Source organism: Sinocyclocheilus grahami, unplaced genomic scaffold (genome assembly GCF_001515645.1).
Source record: "Sinocyclocheilus grahami isolate Dianchi unplaced genomic scaffold, SAMN03320097.WGS_v1.1 scaffold85.1, whole genome shotgun sequence".
Taxonomy (NCBI): domain Eukaryota; kingdom Metazoa; phylum Chordata; class Actinopteri; order Cypriniformes; family Cyprinidae; genus Sinocyclocheilus; species Sinocyclocheilus grahami.
In genome coordinates, this window is record NW_015505264.1 from 550,765 (window position 1) to 573,780 (window position 23,016).

Sequence of the window (23,016 nt, forward strand, 5' to 3'; positions counted from 1 at the left end):
GCACATTCACGGGGAGGGAAAAAAAAAAAAAGGTTTTTTTTTTTTTTTTTTTATTAAATTAAATTTAAAAAGAACTGAGAGACTGGTGTAGGGCACCCATACAAAAGGATTTGATAAAATAAAGCCTCAGTAAGGAGTATGGCTTTTATAAAGCCTTAACTATAAAAAGCTATAATAGGATTGAATCAGGATCAATTACAATCATCCCTTTCAAGTTCTAAACTCCCTCATCAGATAGCTTTAATTACTCCTACCAGGCATTCCTGAGTTTGTACTCAGACACTTTTTTATTTTTTCTTCTCTCTTTAAAGACACAAAACTGATCAATATAAAATTAGCCTGCCTCAACAGTACTAAAAATTAAAATGATAAAAACAGATCATCTTACATCTAGTTGTAATTTAGTTATTTGATCTCTGCACTTTTAGAAGCAAACTAGATCATTTCTCATACCCTCAACCCCCTGGAAAAAAGCTTTGAATTTAATAATTACACAAGATCAAAACAAGGTACAAATATAGCATTTTGTTAGAGTTTCTGAGTTGCTAGATGAAAGACAATGTTTTTTGTGGAAACAATATTTCTTGACAGGCTAATGTATGTGTGTCAGTCCATACTACGTATGGAGGTAAAGATCCACAAGATTAATGCACAAGGGTATCGGCTTTGAGAAACAGATGCAGAAAGGCTATGTTTGGTCTTGACTGATAAAGTGAAAGAATAAAATTGCTGCTACATGTTGTGTGTAGGCAATCTGCTCACTACAGTCCATGTTAAGACGAGGGCTAAACTTAAGAAAATTAGGAAACAGATTCTCACATGGCAGCTCAAATCACAGAACAAGTCGAGAGCAGGATACAATAATGACAGGAGTAATAAGACCAGAGTCAGTGAAGGAAACAGAGAACAAAAGAAAGTGAGTGACAAGCATATCCAAGGGGGAAAACTACTCACCGTGACCGGGAGCCAGGGCTGCGGCAGTGCTAAGGTCAAGCTGGAAGGGGTTGATCATCATCTGTGGGTCTGAAGGGTTCTCCAGTTTCATACCGGTGAGCCCGATATTCTGGGCCAGGTAGTACTGGTAGAGCTCCGCCTCGGCCGGCGCCAAGCCCAGGTGCAAGTTGTGCTGGATCTGCTTCATGTTCTGCTGAAGAAGCATCATGTTGTGCATGTGTTTCTCACTTGTCATGTGGATGCGCAAATTGCGAGCCACATTGGTCTCATAGTCGCAGACCTCGCATCGCCACGTGGGTTTCTGTTTGGGCTTGGAGGGTGAGGGCGTGCTGCACCCGCTCAGGCTGGCGTTAGACACAGGAGCAGCATGGTTGTAGATGGCTTCCGTTCCCCCGTTCTGCAGCGTCTGCACATTGTTAAGGTGCTTGTCCGACTGCATGTGTATGCTAAGGTTACCTTTGGTGGTTGTGGAGTAGTTGCACACCTCGCAGCGAAAAGGTTTGTAGCCGCACGTGTAGCTCTCACCCCGGGCGAGTCGAGGGTGAGGCTGGCCCGTACGGCAATAGACACAAGAGCCTTCAGACTCTGGGTGCTTCTCCTTCATGTGAGCATCCAGGGTCTGCTGGTACTTGTAGTGCCAATTGCATTTGGGGCATTTCAGCGTCTTGCAGGAGTTCCGTGAGTGCATCATGGTCATGTGACCACCAAGTGAACGTGAGGAACCTAAGACAGTGTCACACTTGGGGCATTCGATTCCACTTCCAGGAGAGCCCTCTCCTGGGCCGGGGGTGCCAGGGGTGCTGGGCGTGGCAGCATGCTGGTGCAGTGGTCCAGGGCTTTCGTCGTCTCGTCGTATCATGTCGAGAGGAAGAGATGGCGGACTGCTATCCCTGCCGCCGTTGGAGTCGCAGCCATCTTTGCTGCCTCCGCTCGTGGAGTCATTGCTGTAGTCCAAGCTGGCAGCAGCTTGCTTTGTCTTCTCTAGGTCATTGGCAACAGTCACAGAGGAAGTAGTACCCCTTTCAGTAAATTTTAGCACACTGGACGATAAAGGAGAAATGCTTTGGTTTAAGAGAGGGAAATCTTTGCTACTGGTACTATCCCCAAGTTCACAAACGCCATCGTCGTCGAGCTCGTTCAAATAACTGTCTTCGTCCTCCTCAGCCTCAGCCGTGTCTCTGGGCTCACTTTTGATGGGGAGCTCACCATTGGCATGCAAAGTGCTAACGTCCTTCTGCCGTTCACAGTTGCTCTCCTGATCCCTGCACCCAGCCCCTGGCGACGAGCGCTGGAGAGACACGAAGCCGACGGGGGACTTGAGCGCCGAGGTGGCCGCAACCCCGAGGTTCAGTTCAGCCTTTGGCATCTGGGCACTCCTGGGCGACTGGTCTGCAGAAGATGCCAAACTGGCACTTCCTTTCAGGAAGGCGAAACCAGCCTGCAGGGAATCACCGTTTTCCATGTGAAAGGTGTTCCACAGGCTGTGAATGCCTGGATCAGGGCCCATGAAGTTTGCAGTAGAAAAGTGTGGTAACACAGAATTGTTTTTTTTTGGTTCCAGAAAGCTTATAAGAGGTTCTTTGTCTTTACCAATGCCCTGTATGATGGCAGAGACATATTTATTACTAAGGAGCTTTTGCTCCTGTTCATTGAGGGTCATCCGATGATCATGCACAGCATGGGTTACAAATGACCTACTATAACCAAAAGACAACTTGCACAAGAAACACATCAGAATAGGTTTCCTTTTCCCATCACTAATGAAACCATCAAATTTAGACAAGTCCACATTGTTTGGAATATCTTTGGACACACAGGAGTTTTTGGCTGCGCCATCAATGGTAAGATAGTCTTTATCACTCTTGTGTCGGAGATCGTAGACACGGAAACTGTGCAACACAGGACTATCTCCTGCTAATACTGAGGTATTTGGGAAAGCCTGATCGGCCGTAAATGGTTTCCCGAGGGATGAAGCGATGTGAAAGGTATTGATCACTTGTGGATAAAAGGACATGGGGGCTGTGGCCAACTGCTCAGTCTTGTCCCCGGCAGCAGTTTGGGAGTTTGAAAATAGTGCTGGGGAGAAGAGTCTTTTGACCCCTGACTGGCCACCTTCTTTGGAGTCCTCAAGAATAAAAGCTGAGCCATCTGGCTGGTAAACTATCTCTCCTGTCAGGTTCTCTACATCGCTGTCCTCAAGGTCGCTGACCTCACTCTCATTCTCGTCCTTCAGAAGAGGAAGGCGAGCGTTCGGGCAGTGGTGCTCCATGTATTTTTGTAAACTCGAGAAGGAAGTGGCACATTCGTTGCAGGGGATCTCTTTAGCGGCCGCACCTATCGCATTTTCCACGCTCAATCCCAACGCGATCTCTCGACGGCTCTCCTCCGTCCTCAGGTTGTCATCCGCAAGGCTGTTTTCCTTGTCAGGCTCCATCCCAGTGACTTTCTCTGGCACCTCATTATCAAGATGTGTCGTCTCACGTAGCTTTGATATCTGCTGCCCATTTTCCTGTCTTGAGAGAGAAGGGGAATCACAAGTTTCCATGGTAATCGCTACATGGGGATCTCATTTCATCCAGCCTGTCAGGGACCTGCATAAATAAAAAATAAAAAAAGAGAGCAAAGACATATTAGAACATGTATAACGATAACGCACCTGATCTTCAGCATGTGCTGTCCTTGATTATATAGAGAGCATTCCTGCGCTGCAATTACTCGTGAATTAGCTCAAAAATGAGCAGCGAAGACTTATCTAGAAAAAAAGCTGTATGGTTTTTAAATGCAGACAGACACGCCACTGATTTTAGCAGAGGTTAACAAGAGGTTTCAATTGTTAAAAAAAAGAGGTTTAAGTATGAGACTTTTTCAATAACACGAGCAGCACTCCCCTTAAAATCAGACCACTCCCACACAAAAGTTTCTGTGAGCCCCTTTATCACTGCAACATAATTACAATAAGCAAAGAAAAGGTGGGTGGAGTGGACCACCACATTCAAATCATGACCACTTTGGCAGAGAGAGGCGGTATCTCTTTGGTTCCTATGTTACTCAGTAAATCAGCTTACACCAAATCTTCCCTCTGAGAGATCCCCCAGCAGGTATCTAACAAGCCCTGATTAAGCAGCCATCCAAATTCTAACCCACGCTTTGGCCTCTCCGACAATCACCTCAAACTCAAATTAATATTTAGCACACCCAGTCCAGTCACCCTGGGAGGGCCATCTCACAATTTCTTTTCACTTTTTTTTGTTTTTCATTTTTCATCCTTGGCAGCCCACAAAAACCCAAGCACATAAAGCACACCATTTGAAATACCATCGCGATGTTATCTATCCTGGATGGCTGCCCATCTCCCAACCGTCACTGCCTCAATCAGGTTTTCTCCTGGCTTTCACAAATCACACGCGTACCTTGCTGATGAAAACCCTTCAATCATATTTTTTTTTCTTGGACCACAGACAATTTATTCTCAAGGCTGGCAATGCAGATTCAAAGACTGGGACTAAGCTTGGACGCTGAAATAGAGTTGGATCCAAAGCGTATGTGCCTACCATGCCCAGGCTCGGCGATTGAGGCCCAGAGAGCAAAGAGAAACCCAGCTGCTCCAAATTTTCAGGGTGATATCAGTGTGTACAGAAGAGGTAGAGATTTGTGGTGAAGGCCAACGATGACGGGCTTGCAACTGCTGTGCTTTCAATTAAAATGAAATACACTCAAGACAGACCCAGAATTTTAAAACGGCAGCCCTGTCTGCTGCGCCAGGCTTTATTTTCTAATTATTCTCAAGAATATAGGAAACCTGATAATAGCTTATTGAACACAATGCAATTTGGAAAAGCAATTTTTTTTCCAAATGCAAACGAAGTTAAAAGATGATGCAAAATTAAACAACAATTACAGCTATGCCCTCTCCACATAGCTATGTGCAAATCACTTTTTTCCCAGATACCTATTTTGATACAAAGCAAATCGGGGATTCATTTAAATGAAGCCTTGGATAAATACGTTTGGAATATCATATGAATATTACGAACAGAAAAGATACATTTTACTGTTCAAATCAAGTATATTCTCAATACAAGGAAATGCACAGAAGTAAAGAATTAGGATACTTCTGCTAGAAAATGCAGATAAGCTATCACATTAATGAAGTGAAAATTAAATTGTATAATAAACAAATGGTGGGGGTAATCTGCACAATGCACTGATGTGAAAATAAAGACCTGAGATTGCTCCCAAATACCCTGAGAGCAAAACTGTGCAGCAATTAGTGCAAAATTAGCACCTATTAGATTTGGCTTCACACAAGAAAAGAAAAAGGTGTGTCTGTGTGTGTGTGTGTGCAGTGGCGAAGTGGGGTGGGGGGTCATTTATGCAAGCCGAGAGGAATGTACGTCTCCAAAAACACACGTTTGGCAGGGAAGCGAGGACTAGATTACAGTGTTCTCCTGTGATAATTTCTGCATCTCCCGGTGTAAGATCACAGAGCCAGCAGCTGTGCCTCCAGGGCCTGTGGGCGCTGGGTGAGTGTGTGAGCCGCACACAACATTCCAACGACGTTAACACAAAACCCACTGCACATCATAAAACAAGCAACCTTCACAAAACACACACTCTCCCTCATGTGTCTACCTTGTCAACGGCTGCCTGTGATTTGTTTCTGTTTGAATTCAGCCTTTAAAAGGTATCAAATACAATATGGAAGCTGTAATTATACAACTGGCTTCCTCATTCTCTTTTTTCTTTCTTTCAGGTAGCAGAAAAAAAAAATGTATGCAGAGATTTTGTGTGCAACTGTGCGTGTTTGTTGCTTTCCTTCGGATCCTAACACACAACATCAGTTAATGCGGGTCCGGACATAAAACGTGCAGTTTGAGATGAATTATGCATTTTTTTGACACTTGAAGTGCTGAGAGAGATGCCTCCCCTGGATTTGCCTGTGTCTCTACATTTTTGGCTATGCATGTGAATCATTACATGCCTATGAATTATAAAGCAAGGCACAAAAGAGCTAAACAGCTCAGAGCTACACTTGTTTTGATACGAGGCAAGTATCCAGGGATGCTGAGAGCACCTCTAGCTTTCATATTGATATTTCGCATCAGAAGACGTTTCATTGACAATCAGCCCGGTAACTTAAGTGCGCCCATCAATATCTTCTCACAAAATAAATATATAAATCACTGTTTGCTACAGCGAGTCACTGCATATTATCCAGACATCCTCAAGCGCTAAAGATGCCTGACAAGAACGACTTTAAAAGAATCACATGCAGGCGTCTTTCTTCAAACCAGCTCAATCTCAATTGTTAACATACTCTCTTTTCCACCCAAAAGACAGAAACTAGACTTAAGTATGTACTTTGCTATTAAAAGGGGCTCTATGTTCTTTTTTGACTGCATTTTTCCTCTGTTAACACCTTTTTCTATACACCGTTCTACAATTCCTCCAACGTGTTGTAACTTAACTGTGAAACAGCTTTTCTCTCTTGTCTTACTTTCCCTCCTTCTGTTCGGTCTAAAAAGCACAGGCTACAAAAAGAAAAAGAAAAACACAAACAAACACTAAGCTCTTTTTCTTAGAACTGAAAGAACGCACTCTCAAAACATTGAGGACAGATCTCATTGCATGGAAATGGCTCCCCTTCCCATTAGAAGAAAAAGATGGCAAACAGTGTTTCTACCTCTGTTTTTTAATTAAGACTGTCTCGGCTTCTCTCTCAGTTCTCTATGGAGACGCTGCCTGTGAAGTGATTAAAAAGAATGTGATCTGATCAAGAGATGGGAATAATGGAGTAGGAATGCTAGGTTTACCCGAGTGCTAAGACTCCCCCTGACCCCCCCCCAAAGAAAAAGGATTTCACTCACCCTTTCTTCCCTAAATAGTTTTTCAGGTTGTCCTTTTTTTCCGAGACATAGACAAACGTTAAACGTTAGCGTGCACATATGTGTCACGTGTTACTGAAGTGGAACTGCAATACGAGTGTGAAAGAAAAAACAAGAAAAATAGGCAAAACGCCTCCGAATTATATCCAATTTAGGAAAGGTCACCCCAGCCTCTGCTGGGGCTTTTCTCAACACCAAATCCTCTATCAAAATGTCATAGTGAGTTAGGGAAAGACAAAGGAGAGTCACAGCATGCAAACTGCACATATATCTAATCCTAACAAAGGCATGAATGGGCCTTCACAAGTCTAATTATACTTGTTTATTTGTTGCCATGCAGAAAGAACTGATGAAAAATCCATCAAAGTGGTATTATCCAAACATCAAGAGCTTCTCTGGCCTCCAAGGACACAGGGAGGCTTAATTCTTTCTTGTTTAAGTCCAAAAAAGAAAGAGAATTGCAAAGAGGAGAGAGAAAAGGAGTGGGGGCAAAAAAAAAGTGGTTTTGCATGACCCTTTTTTCACAAAGGCTTTTGCCGACCCCGTCGATGCCCAGAGGTGTAACAGTAGAAGCAGGATATCTCCCCTGTGCCATAACCACATTTAAGGGCCTCATTTTCAATACACAACATATCATTACTGTTGGGTGTGGCAAATCCACATCAGCAAAAAGACGTCTATTTAGCTGTTGTACAAATTACCTTTCTGTGGCTGGCGTTTAACAAAAGAGTCAAACAATTTGAAGCACAAAACAAGTTAAGTATGAAAAAAGTTCCAGTTTTTTAATCTTTAAAATCTTGTAATACTAAAAACGAAAGAAAAGAAACGTATCACGTGACATAAGCTTTACATATAAAATTACTTCAAAAAGACCCTTTAAATGAGGGGGGAAAAAAGAGTGCCTGGGTTTATTCGACTCCCTCTCCCATTCGAAAACTTTTAACAGGAGAGGCCGGTATCAAAGGGAAACATAATCTACATAGCTAATGTCTTTTCTCAATTCAAAGCAGAGAAGGCTGCAATTTCTCCTCGCTGGCAATCTGGAAACACTCTGGAGTTAATTACGCTTGATTCGAAATGAACCGCACAAACAAAGGCCAGTCTATGTCCAGACTATTATACTGCATTAACCGGCTTTAAGCTTCCTGCAGATCGTTCCGAGGCTCTTCCATTACCCACCCCTACCGTCCCGACACGAAGAGAAAATGCCTGCACACCCCAGATTAATGAAAAGGAGCGTAAAAAGAATGTGTGACGACCTCTCCCGACAGTGCAAACTTTCAGTCCAAGTCACAGAAAAAAGGGGAGAAGGTAATTAAGTTTGAAAGAAAAGGTCCTCGCGACAAACAATGAGGCTGTGTCTCTGGAGGAGCGCAGGGGGGCGAAAAAAATCATTAACATTCTTTTTCAACTGAGAAAAAGAGAAGGAGGGAAAAGGGGAACGTATGCTGGCAGGTTCCCCACTAGTCTTCCTCTTTAGCCTTTTTTTCACCCCACATCTGGTTTCACATCTTCTCTGGTGCCCGTGTCCACGTGACACAGCAGATCATCTCTTTAACCCCACCTCTCTCTCTCTCTCTCTCTCTCTCGCTTCAGCTCTGCAAAGTTAACTTCACAGTTAACTTAGAGAGCGTCGCAAAGACAACCACGCACGTTTGCCCACCTGAGAACCATCAGGCATATTTACCGTGTGTGTTTTGCTAAGACAAATAAGTCAGATGCAAATCAATGTGTCGCCCCTAGTGAGTCTTACGGCTTAAGTAGTGAAGCAGATATGCTGTTTCCTCTTTATAGTAATGGCACACAAACAAATACAAACATGCACAGGCACTGACAGAGAATATGACTAAACACACACCGACTCACTAGAAATGCACATTTCTCAGAGGAGACACTCGACACTAAAATTAGAGTTGTTTTCTCTTATTCACTGGGTTGACGTGAATTCATCTCGGGATCTTTCTGCTGTCCGCACAAGCACGAGTGATGAATATGTTTGCTTTCTGCTTTGCTTTTTTTCTTTTCGCAGGAGGGGGAAAAAAAGTTCATAGCATTTTCCCTTTGTGTGTATGTTGTGTGAGTGTTTTTTCCCATTCTCAACAAGAAAAGCAGAATCTAATTGTAGCTTTGCCAGTCCGTGTTCAGTAATCACCCTCTTTGTCTAGGTTTTGCCGAGGAGGATTAGAGTTAAAATGATGACTGACTAATCCCTTGATTTCCCTGTGCTAAATAAATATTAATCTACTGGTCAAACATGTTCTTGTGGAGTACAATACATACAATATGAAAGCACTTACCAGTTACATAAATCGTAGTTTTACGCACATCTGTTTGAAAGCACTGCCCCCTTCCAATACATAAAAATAAATAAAGCGGAATTAAAAAACGTCAGTCCTTCAATCGAAGTTGTCCGAATGAGTGACGCTCATGTAATCACACGCTTTGTGTTCGCTGCTTTCAAATAAGACCTACAAACATGGCTTACATTGCAATGATGGGGGTGAAGACCAAACACACACACACACAAAGTCAAACACAGGCCACATATTTCACCTCCAAAAAACACATGGGAGGGGGTGAATTCACTGTTTAACAAGCCATCTAAAAATATACCCCGTTAAGCCTGTCAGACAGGTGTTTCTATATTTCTACGGCCGTCCTGTTAACTAACTTTAACCTGATGAATGTTTTGACACGCTACCACGTGGGCTGGGAATGGTAAGCAGGCACCATTTGGAACAAGAGCCCGTTTTTCGTTCACAGATTTTGACCTTTCCGTGCTGTCATTTTCCCTGAGAAACAATAAAAGTTTAAAGTTCAAGCTGCTCAGTAAAGACGGAGCATCCAGCCTGCCGGTCCTGTAATTATCTAGTATTATAAACATAATCACAGGCCAGGTATCCCTGCATGCATTCCAGCGCCGCTAGCTATGCGCTAACCCGAGCGTTCTTCACGCAGGAATTTCACAAAACATGTCAAACATTCTATTAAAGCATGAATTACTGCTAACTAAGTTCTCCTGTGTAGGCCCTAATTCCTTTATATGGCAGCACGAGAGATCGTGCTCCAGATCTCCCTAATTTCTGGAGCCAGAGAATTACTAATTAACTTAAGGTTTGGGCCTATATTTAATTAGAGAGCTCTCCAAATGAACTTTAGACCAAAGGCATTTGCTTTTTAAACAAACTCTGTTCTGACAGCTGTTGCGAGTTTATCCTTGTATGCCCACAAAAAAAAAACATTTATTTTCAGAGCCATCATGGGGTCATTATTTCTTTAAGGAGGAACCGGAGTATTCCGCTTGAAAAGTGTACACTTTAATTGGATTTCACTCCAAACAAACAACTGTCAGATGTAATTAGAATGAGCTGAAATTAGGGCCACAATATTCCATTATCAAATAAACGGAATGTCACGCAAACTACCGATTCAATTTTCAAAGTTAATTTCGACGAATCTGGCAGTCACGTCGCTCCGTCTGCTTCCTACAATCACCAGACAAAATGACGCACGTAGTAAAATGATTAATCTTTTTTTTGACTCATTAAAAAAATCATTAATTTAATGGCATATTATAAGGGAGCCAAAAATTGTTTCTATTTCAGATGAAAAGGGCAAGAGACCGAAAAAACATCCGTGAGCAGTGCTAATGAAGAGAAACATTAAAAGAGTCTGTGGTTATTGCCACTTACGCCATTTGAAAGCCTATATGGGCCGCTTTGGCCCGGCTGTAACATTATCAGCGCACTGCAGCGGGGAAGACCACATTGTGTTATGCTTTTCAGATCGCTAAGGCCTCAACAAGACACTGGGGGTATTTTAAGGTCAATGACAACCTAGAAGAGAAAACAAGCTCTGGATCAGCATAACCGCCAACTAATTAAAGCAAAGAAAACACATTATACCTACAGCTCTGAATGGTAATAGTCAGGGGGAAGAATGATTTGTTTTGCTATCAAATGCCATGCAGTAATAAGCATAAAGCTGCGGTGAGGGAGTGTTTTGAAATGCAAAGCCCAGATGCGAGCGCATGAAATGGCACATATACATTTGTTTCAACAAATCTCACAGACTTGCAGGCATTAAATGGAAAATAATCTGTGCTTTCTCAAATATTCGTCTAGCCCCATCCATCGTCAGATTTAACAGCCCTCCGGTCCGCTGTTCATATGCATCGCTTGATCTTCGCAAAGGCCTCTGATTTGATTTTATATGAAACACCCCAAAGGACCTCAATTTTCCTTAATGGTTTTTTCATATGCTTTCCATAGGTCTTTTTTTTATTACACTTTCTTTGATTGTCCATAACTTAAATGGTTATAGGCACGGCAAGCAGAGCGCCCTATTGTCTCCATATAAAACTAATAGAAATCTCCCTCCAAAAAAAAAAAAAAAAAACAGAGGACAAGGTGAGGCAGAAAATAGTTGTTTCTTCAAAAGCCCAAAATACAGACGACACCATTATCTTTTTTCTCTGGGCTCAATGCGATACTTTGTTCTTTTTATTTCGTGACCACGATTCTCTAACGTGAGCTCCGCTAGCTGCGCATTTAATCTTGTTCTGTTGCTACACGTCATTAAAACTAAAAAGACGACGACCCACGCCGGGACCTCAAGCACCCACACAAAACCAGCCTTCAGTCCGTGCCACTCATCTGCACTGATGGAAAGTCAAACCCCCTTTAAAGCAAATAATTAAAGATGATTCCAACGCACATGCCAGACCAGAGCGAGACAGGATATGAGAAGTCTAGCATTAACCAAATACTTCTCCGGGGACTTCTCTTGCTCAGCCTCTGGACTAACACAAACACTGGGCCAGTGTCATGTCTGGAAAACTGCTCTTTTTCTTCATACACATACACACAGGTGGAACAGCCGGGTTAATATCCTCATCACAGGGCCAGATGAACTAAGCGGCATGAATATTCATGAGGGCAGGCTCTCATTTATCTGTTTACATAAGGCACTACCGGTCATACATATTCAATTATGGTCTCATCCCTCTTTTGACGACTAATAATGGGCTTGTTATCCAGCTGAGATCGGCAACGAGGGTGCGTACCATTTTTGAGTGTACATCTGTCTGAATGGTGCTCCTATAAAGTTTTATCTACATATGGAGGGAGAAACAGGAAGAGGTCACAGTTAAGCTCAACCTTTCCCCAAATAATTGTACTTGGACATGAAATAAGGTGCTTCACAGCAGCTGGCAATATGACAATCCCTCTTTATGATATTTAATGCTCACTTGGTTGCTGTGATGTAAAGAGACACAAATCTTCACATGAGATTATCTCGTCGCACGGTATCTTAGCTGCTTTGAAAAACGAGACAGACAGTTAAATGCTAAAATATAATTTTACAATAGATTCAAAATATTTTTATGTAAAACTCCTAAGTCTCATAGAGAAGAACAGCTCATTTTTGCATGCCACCTGATCAAAAAATATCATATAGCGGGGGCCTTTCAATCTTTAGCTGCTAATAGTCTCTGCAACAATGACTACATATGTACCTGAAAACTTATGAAGTCAAATCGCAACCAGTGCGTTCACCGGCTCAGGAATGGCTATATGGACACAGCTGCATTTACATACGCTAAATGCCCTGCTCTTCTTCTTCTTTAACCTGAATTGTTGCTTTAAAAAGACTCTATGGACTTTGTACACAATATTTGGTCTATTCTGTTGATTTCCATACATGATTGCTTTTTCCAGTGAAATGCCTAAACGTTGCTTTAGTTAGATTTGTTTTTTTCCCCCTTTTTTAATATCCTGTAGCAAAGGCGTCACAAAAAAACAACGAAGGCCTGAGAATATGAAGGGGAAAAATCCCCTTCTCCGATGAGACGCAAGCTGACAGTAAAAGTAATGTAATCCTGACTGGCAGAGGACCAAGAGCAACAAAAACATTTAGATAACTGCGCTCAAAAATGAAAGTTCTCAATGAGGACAAAAATTACATTTCCTCACAATAACAAGTCCTTCTCATAACAACCCTTACGATTGTTTGAAATGTCCATGTCCTCATCAGTCATGTTTTCTCACACATTGGTAGGAACAGCGTGTAAGTTGCAGAAGAGGAAGAGACGTTTTAACTTCATCCAAGCTGCGGAGTAAGGAGAGCACATCTCGAGGGCCGGTGGGGGCGGAAAAGGGGACAATCCACAGCATACATGTTTCACTTGGCAACCGGGCCCACACCAACATCTGGTTGAGCTTGTCAGTACACGCTTGATTCAACCAGACACTAAAGCATGACTTGTCTAACAGCGAGCCTTGTTTGAAATGAACAGACGTGAAGCGTCATCCATGGTGTATCCTTTTCTTTGACACCGGGGTTAAAAAGACTGACATTGCCACCTTTCACAATCGACTCAAAGCTACTTGCTTTTCACCCCCGGAATGTTCGGAAAAAGAAACAGAAGAGAAAAGAAGAAGAATCGTTTTGTTCGTGATAACCTGTGAGCACTTATCCCGGCTACAATTCCTTTCCCTTAATCATTTGCATATGAAAGGATGTGCTCTAGTCTATAAAAGGTCAGTGAAAGATGATCAAGGCCTCACAGAACACAACAAAACACTGAAAAAACATCTCTGGCGGCAGCTCGCGTTCATTTAACAGACCACGATGTCAGTGACGCTGCGATCACGGAAGCGGTGCTCACGTCACACCGGCACCTTCCCCCCCAAAACAAAAAACTAGAGCTAGAATCAGACAGAAACACCTCATCTATAATATATGAGTGCTGTATTAAGCATTTAATTTTTCACACACGCACAAGCACACACAAAAATTCAGGCTTGGAATGCTTTAACAAAAGGATTACAAACATATTCCTAGTGTTCTCGATCAAAACCGTTCCTGTTTATATTGAGGACTGTAAAAGAACAAAAAGAAATAAAAAGTAAGTACAACACACATTTCTAGCATTCAATCAAAACCTTTCCTGTTTAAATTGAGGACACTGGAGGAAAAAAGTAATCCCATCTCTGCAGAATCCACTCCCTAGCTCTGCTATTGTGCCTGAACGCTACTGAATAAAGCATACGGGCTGCTATTTACCAGTTGAGAGACACTATTATCATACATATTACTTCACATGATGGCAAAATCTGCAAGCATCTTGGGAGGCTTCAGGAATATGAAGCCTGTGCCTGTTGTCTCAAGTCCTCGACAAACATCTTTGGGGACAAGCGGTGCCTGGAAAGAAAGGACGAGAAGGCACCGTTTCCATCTTGCTTTCATCTAAGTCACTCAGTCAACCATTCAGTGCCCCATTCAAAGCCGCTGTGCATTATGCAAAAAAATGCTAATCCTTTTCCGATGCTTTTTACACTTGTACAAACCCTGCATTCCCTTTCCTGAAAAGCAATTATATCAGTTTACATTTCTGTCAAAAAACAGGATTACTTCAGGAGAACTAGCACTGCACCAGGCTTCCCCCCATCTATAGCTGAAGGAAAGTAGAGATTATCGGCAACAGTATTTTTTTTTTCCTCCACTTCCACTCGCCTCAAAAAAAGTGGAGAGGCCTTAAGAATGTGATTTAATTAGCCAAAGGGAAAAGAATAGATCTTTAGTTGCTGTGGAAACTCTTTCTGACCTGACCTTCTCTTTGCAAAAAGCCCCGAACAGAACAAGCCTCAGTCTGGTCTATTAATCAGAAACAAATTATGAAAGAATGTTGTCAGCCTGAATAATGCTGCCCATTCTGTGGTGAGATCAGCAACAGCCTTCGCTCTTGGTTTCATTGTCTTTCTGCGCGTTTGACAGCCCGACATGACGAATGAGATCAGGAAGACCCCGGATTTGCATATGCAAATTCCCACATGAGGGAAATGTGTCTAAACAAGTGTTATTGCGAGGCAGATTAAGTAAGCCGTCGTGCTTTTGCTGTTTTTTGGGGGCCACCGCCGTAGTCAGGGCCATTAGTCAGCACAATTAACCCCATCTCCATGGCTACTAATGAAATTTCGCCATGGTACGACTTAAATTAGATAGCTGGTTATGTGTTGCCACCGTCCGACTCCAAATCCATTATTTGCCCTAGGAACAATGAGCCGTTTGTGCTCAGCTGGTCTTCACCAGCTGAACAAACCTCTGCGTTAACAATTTGCATATGTTAATAAAATTAAGTCCTAATTACATGAAACTTGTACATATTCAAATGCACTTTCCCTAGGCGCTATGGAGCTTGAACCCCATCCAAGTGTTTAACCCTTCAGAAAGCCTCTAAGCAGGGGAGGCTCTTTCTGCCTCAGAAATGCCTCGGGGCTGACACAAAAAGGCCCCTCTTAATACATTAAGCCAGCTCCTGACTTCTCAGCTTTCCACCCACTGCTCTGTGGACCGGGGCAAGTACTGCATCCTCCGAACCAAATTCAATTGGGCCCACAACAAAAGCCCTATAGTTCCTCTAACAACAATGTGACAGTTTTCTCAATATTATCTATGATGAGTGCACACACAAACACACACACACACAGAGGTTATTAAACAGTTAATGTGCTCAGGAAACCACAACAAGCACTGGCAATTGAGTACATAATATACAGAGCTAAAATAAGTTCTTGATGTAAAATTCAGAAGGACTTCTTCAAGAAAATGACAGCAGGAAAAAATTGACAATATCTTATCGCAACGGCATTAGGCTTTTGAAATCGTAACAGACAGGGAATCTTAAAGGAAATCATACAGTCGCAGCCAGATTAAAAATGCCTTTGTCCTGCACCATGTACATTTTTTTTCCTTCTGTGCCGGCAAAATTAAATTGGTCTGTTCAAAGGTTTATGAGACCAAATGGGAAAAAAAATGTTCTATCAACTGAAATTCATGCCGCTCTGTGAAGCGTAGCCCAGATGGTGCGAGATGAATAACAAACAAATACCTAATGATAGACAGCAGAATGCTCAGAGGACTGTGATAATGTCAGTGTTAAAGAAAAAAGAAAAAAAAAATCTTTCCTGCTTCTCAGTATTGCTGACCAACAACGAATTTCCACGACTGCAATGAAATAGCAAGCCGTGCTTCGTTGAATTGAAGCTCTTGGTGCTCTAAATGGTTCATATCACCACATTCGAAAATAGAAACCGTATTTCCCTGTCTAACCCCGTACAAGGCCTTCACAGAAAAAAAATGGTATATTGCAGCATTTTGGGGAGAAACTGATACCAGCAGTGATCACTGGTCTTGTGATTTTTTTTAAGATGGATGCGGTCAAATTTGTGCATATATTATGAGTGTGTATGTGTGTTTCTCTACATGCATGTGTATGCAAACATCAGTTTGTGTGTGTGTGTGTGTGTGTGTGTGTGTTTGAATGGGGCTTCTCTTTTACAACTATCAATACCGAGATAACCACGTATTAGCATTCAACCGAACACGCAGTCATCTCTCAGCCTTTTAGCCAAATTGGGTGTCTTAATGTCACAAAGCAGTGGCAGTCAACCTCTGCGCGTTGCCATAGGAGTTTTGGTACTGAACAGCAGAACACTGTGATAGGCTTTTAGCAAGCCACTCTGCAGAGGCAGATTTTAAATCATCCAGCCTCTTCTATTAGACTTGAGACTTATTGAGGTAGAAACCATAAAAAATGAAGAAGGGAAATTTAATCCCTGAAATATTGATTTGCACATTAATATCATATAGGCAGTGGGCAATTTGGCTTCATGGAAATGACACATTGTCGACCCTAGGAGAAGCCTCAGCCAATCTTACTGCAGAACATGTCTCAAGAGTTATTAAATGCTCCTTGCGTTGGCGTCACGATATTCCGTGCTGCCTCTAATCAATCTGTACACTGTCCGAAATTATGTGGACACAAAAACGCAAAACATCTGAAATTAAATCAAAGCACGCTTAATAGATCCAGATGCCTTGTGGTGCCATAAAACGACTCCATTTAAATGAACATTTCTAATTACATTAATGCAACCGAATGCACTGAACCACATCTGTTCTAAACCTTTTGTGTCTTTCCGTGACAGCAGATCTCAGACACAACCTTTTTAAAAATAAGATTTTTACATAACAGTTGCTGTCACACAGCAACAAAATTGCTGAATGGAACACAGCCTTTTATTCTTAATAGAGTTACAAATAATTCAAGCTGAAAATATCAATTTAATACGAAAATAGAGAAAACACTTTTACATACAAGATATGAATATGTAAATATAATAATAATAATCGTGTTATTATTGTAACAAAATAATCTAAATTAAGAAAAAGAAAACTATATGAATGAAAAACGAATCCAATAAAAAAATAGATGCAATTCCCGTGCAATTCCAATTTGCAAACAAATCCAGGTATCCACAAAGGATCGTATTAATACAAAAAGCGTACAAATCCACAATGTCTAACATAGAAAAATCAAACGCAGCTAATTTAATACACAAGCAAGCAAACATGCTGCCAACGGTAAAAACAACTTGAAAATCCTGTCAATACGGAGATCCAGACAGTGAAAATCTGCTGGTTTAGAGAGCAGAGAGCGCAGACACACAGCGATACACACACCTCGGCTCTGTGCTCTGCCTCCCCACTGCCTGTGTTTTTTCTGTGCTCTCAATGGAAGCGATCGATGCCCTTGTCACTGTCGCGTTCCAATCGGAGCCAAGACTCTGTCTCATACTCACCATCAACCCAAAAGCCAAGCGCTCACACACACGCCACGGTCTTCAATGCCAATGTTAACGTTTTACCACAAAAAAAAAACGAAAACAACTTTTAAGAATCTACCGATCTTACTACGTTATAAACTCGGGGACAATTCTCTCAGGAAAAACGTAAAGGGATTGAAAGGAGAAGAGAAGAAAACTTACGCGCAAGACAGAAGACACGAGTAGTTTAAACACGGAATGGGCTTTTAGATGAAAATAGGAATGATTTCGGTCCTTTTTATTCCGTTTTTTACGTATGCCACAGACACGAAGGAGTCCGGGATATGGCAGAAGAGACCCTCGGCTGCTGTTAGAGTTCAATCCATCCTATCGTTACCATCATCCGTGCCGCAGCGTGGAGAGACTCTTTTATACGTTGCAGGTAACAGAAATATACGAAGAAGCATCTTTTAGTTACCTGAGGTGAGCTGTGCCGTTTTTCAACTTTTAAGAATCTACCGATCTTACTACGTTATAAACTCGGGGACAATTCTCTCAGGAAAAACGTAAAGGGATTGAAAGGAGAAGAGAAGAAAACTTACGCGCAAAGACAGAAGACACGAGTAGTTTAAACACGGAATGGGCTTTTAGATGAAAATAGGAATGATTTCGGTCCTTTTTATTCCGTTTTTTACGTATGCCACAGACACGAAGGAGTCCGGGATATGGCAGAAGAGACCCTCGGCTGCTGTTAGAGTTCAATCCATCCTATCGTTACCATCATCCGTGCCGCAGCGTGGAGAGACTCTTTTATACGTTGCAGGTAACAGAAATATACGAAGAAGCATCTTTTAGTTACCTGAGGTGAGCTGTGCCGTTTTTGAGTCTGTGTCAAGATACATGACGGAAAACACCGGTCCGGAGCGTCGTCGGGTCAAAACGTAGCCTTCGCGTTTCTTACTGTTACAGGATATATTGGCGGTTCTCGACACGTTACCTTTTCAAACAAATGTTTTATAAAATGTCATGACTTGTATTGTTTGAGATGTAAGATACGCAATTTGGTCAAATGTAAGGAAGCCCTGCTGTTTAGCGTTTGCTGTGATGAGGCGAGTCCAACTCCAACACAACAGCCGCGAGCGTACAAATCTGTCCACTTTTTACTCCGTATCAGCGAATAACGGTAGAAAATAGAGCGAAACTTAACATTTATGGAGGTTTGCTTGCAAAAGAAACGAAATGGAGTCTGGAAAAGGTCTACGGTAGATACGGTAGGACAACATCGCCTGACAGTTCGCGGCTGTTCGGCATAACGACTGTTTTACAAACTGAGAGGAAAATATTTAGGCTGACATTTGTCGAAATGATATCACATGAAGCCGTAATCCGACAGCGGAATAGCGCAGATTCGGCAGAACTAGTCGCGAAAGAAAATCAATACTCGACCTAAATTTAACACCAACTACTCAATAAAAGTTGAAGGGGAAAAAAACTTACTTTCTTCCCCCGCAGTTCCCTCCGCTTCTTCTCTTGATATTTGCTTTCTCTGAAGAAAATCACATCCAATGGTAGCGCAAGTAGGTAACAAAAAGGATAAAAAGAAAAAAAAATGTAACAATAATCCTCCAACTTTATTGGAAAAAACGTAAATACTACAGTAAGAGGCGATCCTTTGGGTCCGGTTGTGTAAAAGATGTGTCGACGACTGCCTAGCAGTTTCGGTTGTGGAGGGGTAAGGGAAAGGAGGTAAGGAAATGAAAATCCGATATGTCTTTATTCTGCTAATTATTATCGTTTTAGCCCTGTTTAAAAAAATGGCTGATTAAGTTGAGTGCGCATGTCTTTGTGTGTCTATTCTCGATATGCACTCTGGGAATGAGAGAGAGAGAGGGGGGGGAGTGAGCGCGCGAGGGAGGGAGAGAGAGAGCGCGAGGCAGAAAGAGAGAGACGTAATTAGTGAGGTGATCAACAGTCTCCACATTGCAAATGACGCGCTGTTTCGACTTGGAGAGCCGAAGGGCTGTACGAGCCAGATTCCTAAAATGATCTAATAGGGGGAAATCTTTTTCGGTGGGCAAGACGTCCTGTAACGGCCTGAAACATTTTGTGGGACCATAAGAGATTTTTTTTTTTACTTTGTTTGAGTCATACCTGTAATCAAAGCTCTTTATTTATTTTTTTTAACCAAAAATAAAAAAAATCAGAAATGTTCAAGACAACGTGTTATAGTAGCCTATGTCACTTTTAAAATATGAATTCTGCATGCTGTTATTAAAAAAATAAGATTAAATCTGATTTTGTTTGTACTGCAGTCGGCCTAAATATCATGTACTTTTAGCAATGCTTCCTTCTTGATATTTTTTTGTTCAAGATAGAAATAATGAATCACTCGAGACGCTTCGATTTATGAAAATGTACAGATTTCAAAAAGCAGAAATATGCATTTGGACACTAGTGTTCCAATAACATCCGTTTGCATTGAATACATTTTTTTTTTTAATTATATTAGAAAACAACACGACTGAAATGGCCATTTTTGCTATTCCCATAGTACAGTAGCTACTAAAAAGAAAGAATGAAATGCAACGCAAATGAAGAGAAAACATGAGAAAAACATAAATACTGCACAGGTGTCGATTATTATGATCTGTTATCCGCGTGACATGTAAAATGTCGATTTCTGAGCAGATTAAATGGACAAATCGTATCAGTTGTAAATTCTATGTATTTAAAATTATTTTCAGTTACTGTGTAGACTATTGTAGCCTCGTGTATTGTATTGTAAGAGAACATGCAGATGTGAATATCATTTTGCTTTTATAAGAGATATTTAATGGCACATTGTATAACTACGCATTTCTTTTGCAAACAAAAATGATTTGTAACGTTAAATTAGATTCAAATAATAATTCGCAGAATATTTATCGACAAGACAGTGTTAAAAATAAACCTCAAAAAGTACACTACTTTACAGTAAATGGGCCTCGGAATTAAAGCCCATAGTAACCTATGCCTGGCTTTGGCATATGAACTTTACATCCTTCTATTTCACTCATCAGGCGTTTAGTTCATATTCAAACACGCATGCAAATAATCCGATTGATTAGCCAGTTCGGATCTTCTAAAATGTCGCCATTGAAAGGAGACCCGACGAGATGTTAATCGTAAAGAAAATCAAAAGATCGGCTCTCCTTTATGAAAAAATCGAAGGGGTTGAATTGAGCGAGGCTCTGTTTCCGGATCGCACGATAAGGATGCTATACCGGAGCTGTCTTTGCAGTAAAACACGAGCCCTCGGATTGGCATGTCTACTGTGGGTCTTTGGATGGGCGAGAGGTGGTCAACAGAGGCGTTACTTCTTCACCCCTGATCCACTGTTTCTAGTCCTCGGGGGACTCATGCCTGCCAGACCCAAGTGCTGTTTCGGCAGGATGAACGAGAGAACAGAAACAAGACCGAGACGAGCTTGCAATAGGACACGAAGAGCTTCAGATTTTACCTTCATATAAACGCAAAGCAAATGCGGCGGAGTAAAGGTTATTTGCCACTGACGACTGTATTTCTGCTGCTCACCGCGGAGGACTTTAAAACTATTGATTTAAAGGTCTCACCTCTTATGCAAGTATACTTTGACGGATACATTTAGCCTAACGTTAGTTATAAGAGTTGTGCTGTCTTTTGAACTGTTTTGGGCTGTGAAATGGAGAAAGTGGAAGCTACGTGGCTGATAATCGTTAGTGCTTATCTTAGTCTGAGCACTTTCAAACGTGCTCGTGTCCACCCTCCTACTTTCTGCTCTTCTTTCTCTCTGACGAACAGCGCTTTGTTTGCGTATCATGTCATCTTAAATTAATTAAAGATTGTATTTTGTTGCAGTATGTGTTTGGAATGAACAAATATTGAGATTTTTCCGTTTATTTTTTTGCTGTTCGGTAAAGGCTAGCGTGTAGTGTACAATGACTAGCATTTATCATTGGCGATTAGCCTGTTTGTTTATTGTCAAATGTCAATGTATTTTCCGCTATATGGCTATATAAACAATATCACAAGCTTTATTCGCTTTTTTTATGACATTTTGAAGAATTGTCTATGAGACGTATCAAAAACTGCATGAATATTGATTTAAGTGAAATGTCAATAAAGCAATCATCATTCAATTCGCGACCTGTGATTTCTTATAATTGTCTTTCTAAAACGTACGATGTCTAACAATGACTTCAGGGTTTCTTTTTCGGTTCTTTGCTCGTACTGAATGAGTGAATGACTGTCCTGCCCCACAAATGAAAGGCTTGTCCAAACCGCCTGGCGCCCTCTGGGGTCTGAGAGGTCACGTTTTGTCAGTAACTGACCCTCTGTAGCCGTATAAAACACTGTCCAAAATGCTTTGCTAACGGAGAATTAAGTCCCATTAAAAATTCTCAACTCTCTCACACACACACTTCAAGAAAGTTTTCACTATTTGTGGAAGACGGGAAAACCTCCGTGAAATATAACACACGTAGCCGAACATGCATTATCAGAACGAAAACATCTACATGTATTTAAAACAGAATTGATTCGCTATAAAATCGCTTTTCATGGTACTATTTGGTAAAGTCGACAAGGCAAGTGTTCACAAAATTGATCACACAGAGAGTAAACAACAACAACACAATAGCCATAAAAGTAGGCTACAAACTACGCCACAAGATTATTTATTTCAAAGTCAAAAGATAGGCTACCGATGTAATTTCCCCTAAAAGACTAATCGTTTCAAACATGTCCCACACTGGAATCTCACAGTTCTCTCTTAAAAACAAGAAGAAAAAGCTTAACATCCACCACAAAAATAATAATAAGAAAAATCTCCGTCATCTGTAGGCTATCCGATCAGCTCTCGTTTGTCTTTTAAAAATGACAGTTACAATAAAGCGACATATTACACGTGCAATCTGTTAACAACATTATATTTTCTTTAGCATTATATATTCCCATCTCTTTGTTTATAAACGCCAGCTAAAAAGAAAATAAATCGCTTGTAGCCTACCTTTGGTATAAAAGGGCATCCCGGTGTCCTCTGTCTCTCTGATGCTCCGCTTATAGCATATGGAAACTCTTTTGAAAATGCCTAGATTTGGCACATTGTCATTGAAAAGAGCGGAGCGCGGTGATGCTCGAACACAAAATGGGAAATAAGTTGCGATCAGCTCTCGTTTGTCTTTTAAAAATGACAGTTACAATAAAGCGACATATTACACGTGCAATCTGTTTACAACATTATATTTTCTTTAGCATTATATATTCCCATCTCTTTGTTTATAAACGCCAGCTAAAAAGAAAATAAATCGCTTGTAGCCTACCTTTGGTATAAAAGGGCATCCCGGTGTCCTCGGTCTCTCTGATGCTCCGCTTATAGCATATGGAAACTCTTTTGAAAATGCCTAGATTTGGCACATTGTCATTGAAAAGAGCGGAGCGCGGTGATGCTCGAACACAAAATGGGAAATAAGTTGGGGATTGGGTGCAGCCTCCCTCAACGCGGACTTATCTAACTTTAATTTCATATACCGCAATGACATGTCATTCAG

The 23,016-nt window shown here is 41.4% G+C and overlaps 1 protein-coding gene across 4 annotated transcripts in view; it reads right to left on the bottom strand.

Annotated features, from left to right (window-relative positions):
* Positions 1-22,524, bottom strand: part of LOC107586695 (zinc finger homeobox protein 4-like) — a 77,764-nt gene extending 55,240 nt beyond the window's left edge. For 2 of the 4 annotated variants that reach the window (XM_016274147.1, XM_016274144.1), the window contains exons 1-2: positions 18,947-19,316; positions 955-3,545 (exon numbers count right to left, since the gene is read on the bottom strand). In XM_016274147.1, coding sequence (XP_016129633.1) covers positions 955-3,499 — 2,545 coding nt within the window. In that variant the 5' untranslated portion in view covers positions 3,500-3,545; positions 18,947-19,316. Of the gene's footprint in view, positions 1-954; positions 3,546-17,671; positions 17,688-18,946; positions 19,317-22,475 lie in introns of those variants that run through there. The other 2 variants (XM_016274145.1, XM_016274146.1) reach the window with 2 other exon arrangements.
* Between the last annotated feature and the right edge of the window lie 492 nt (positions 22,525-23,016).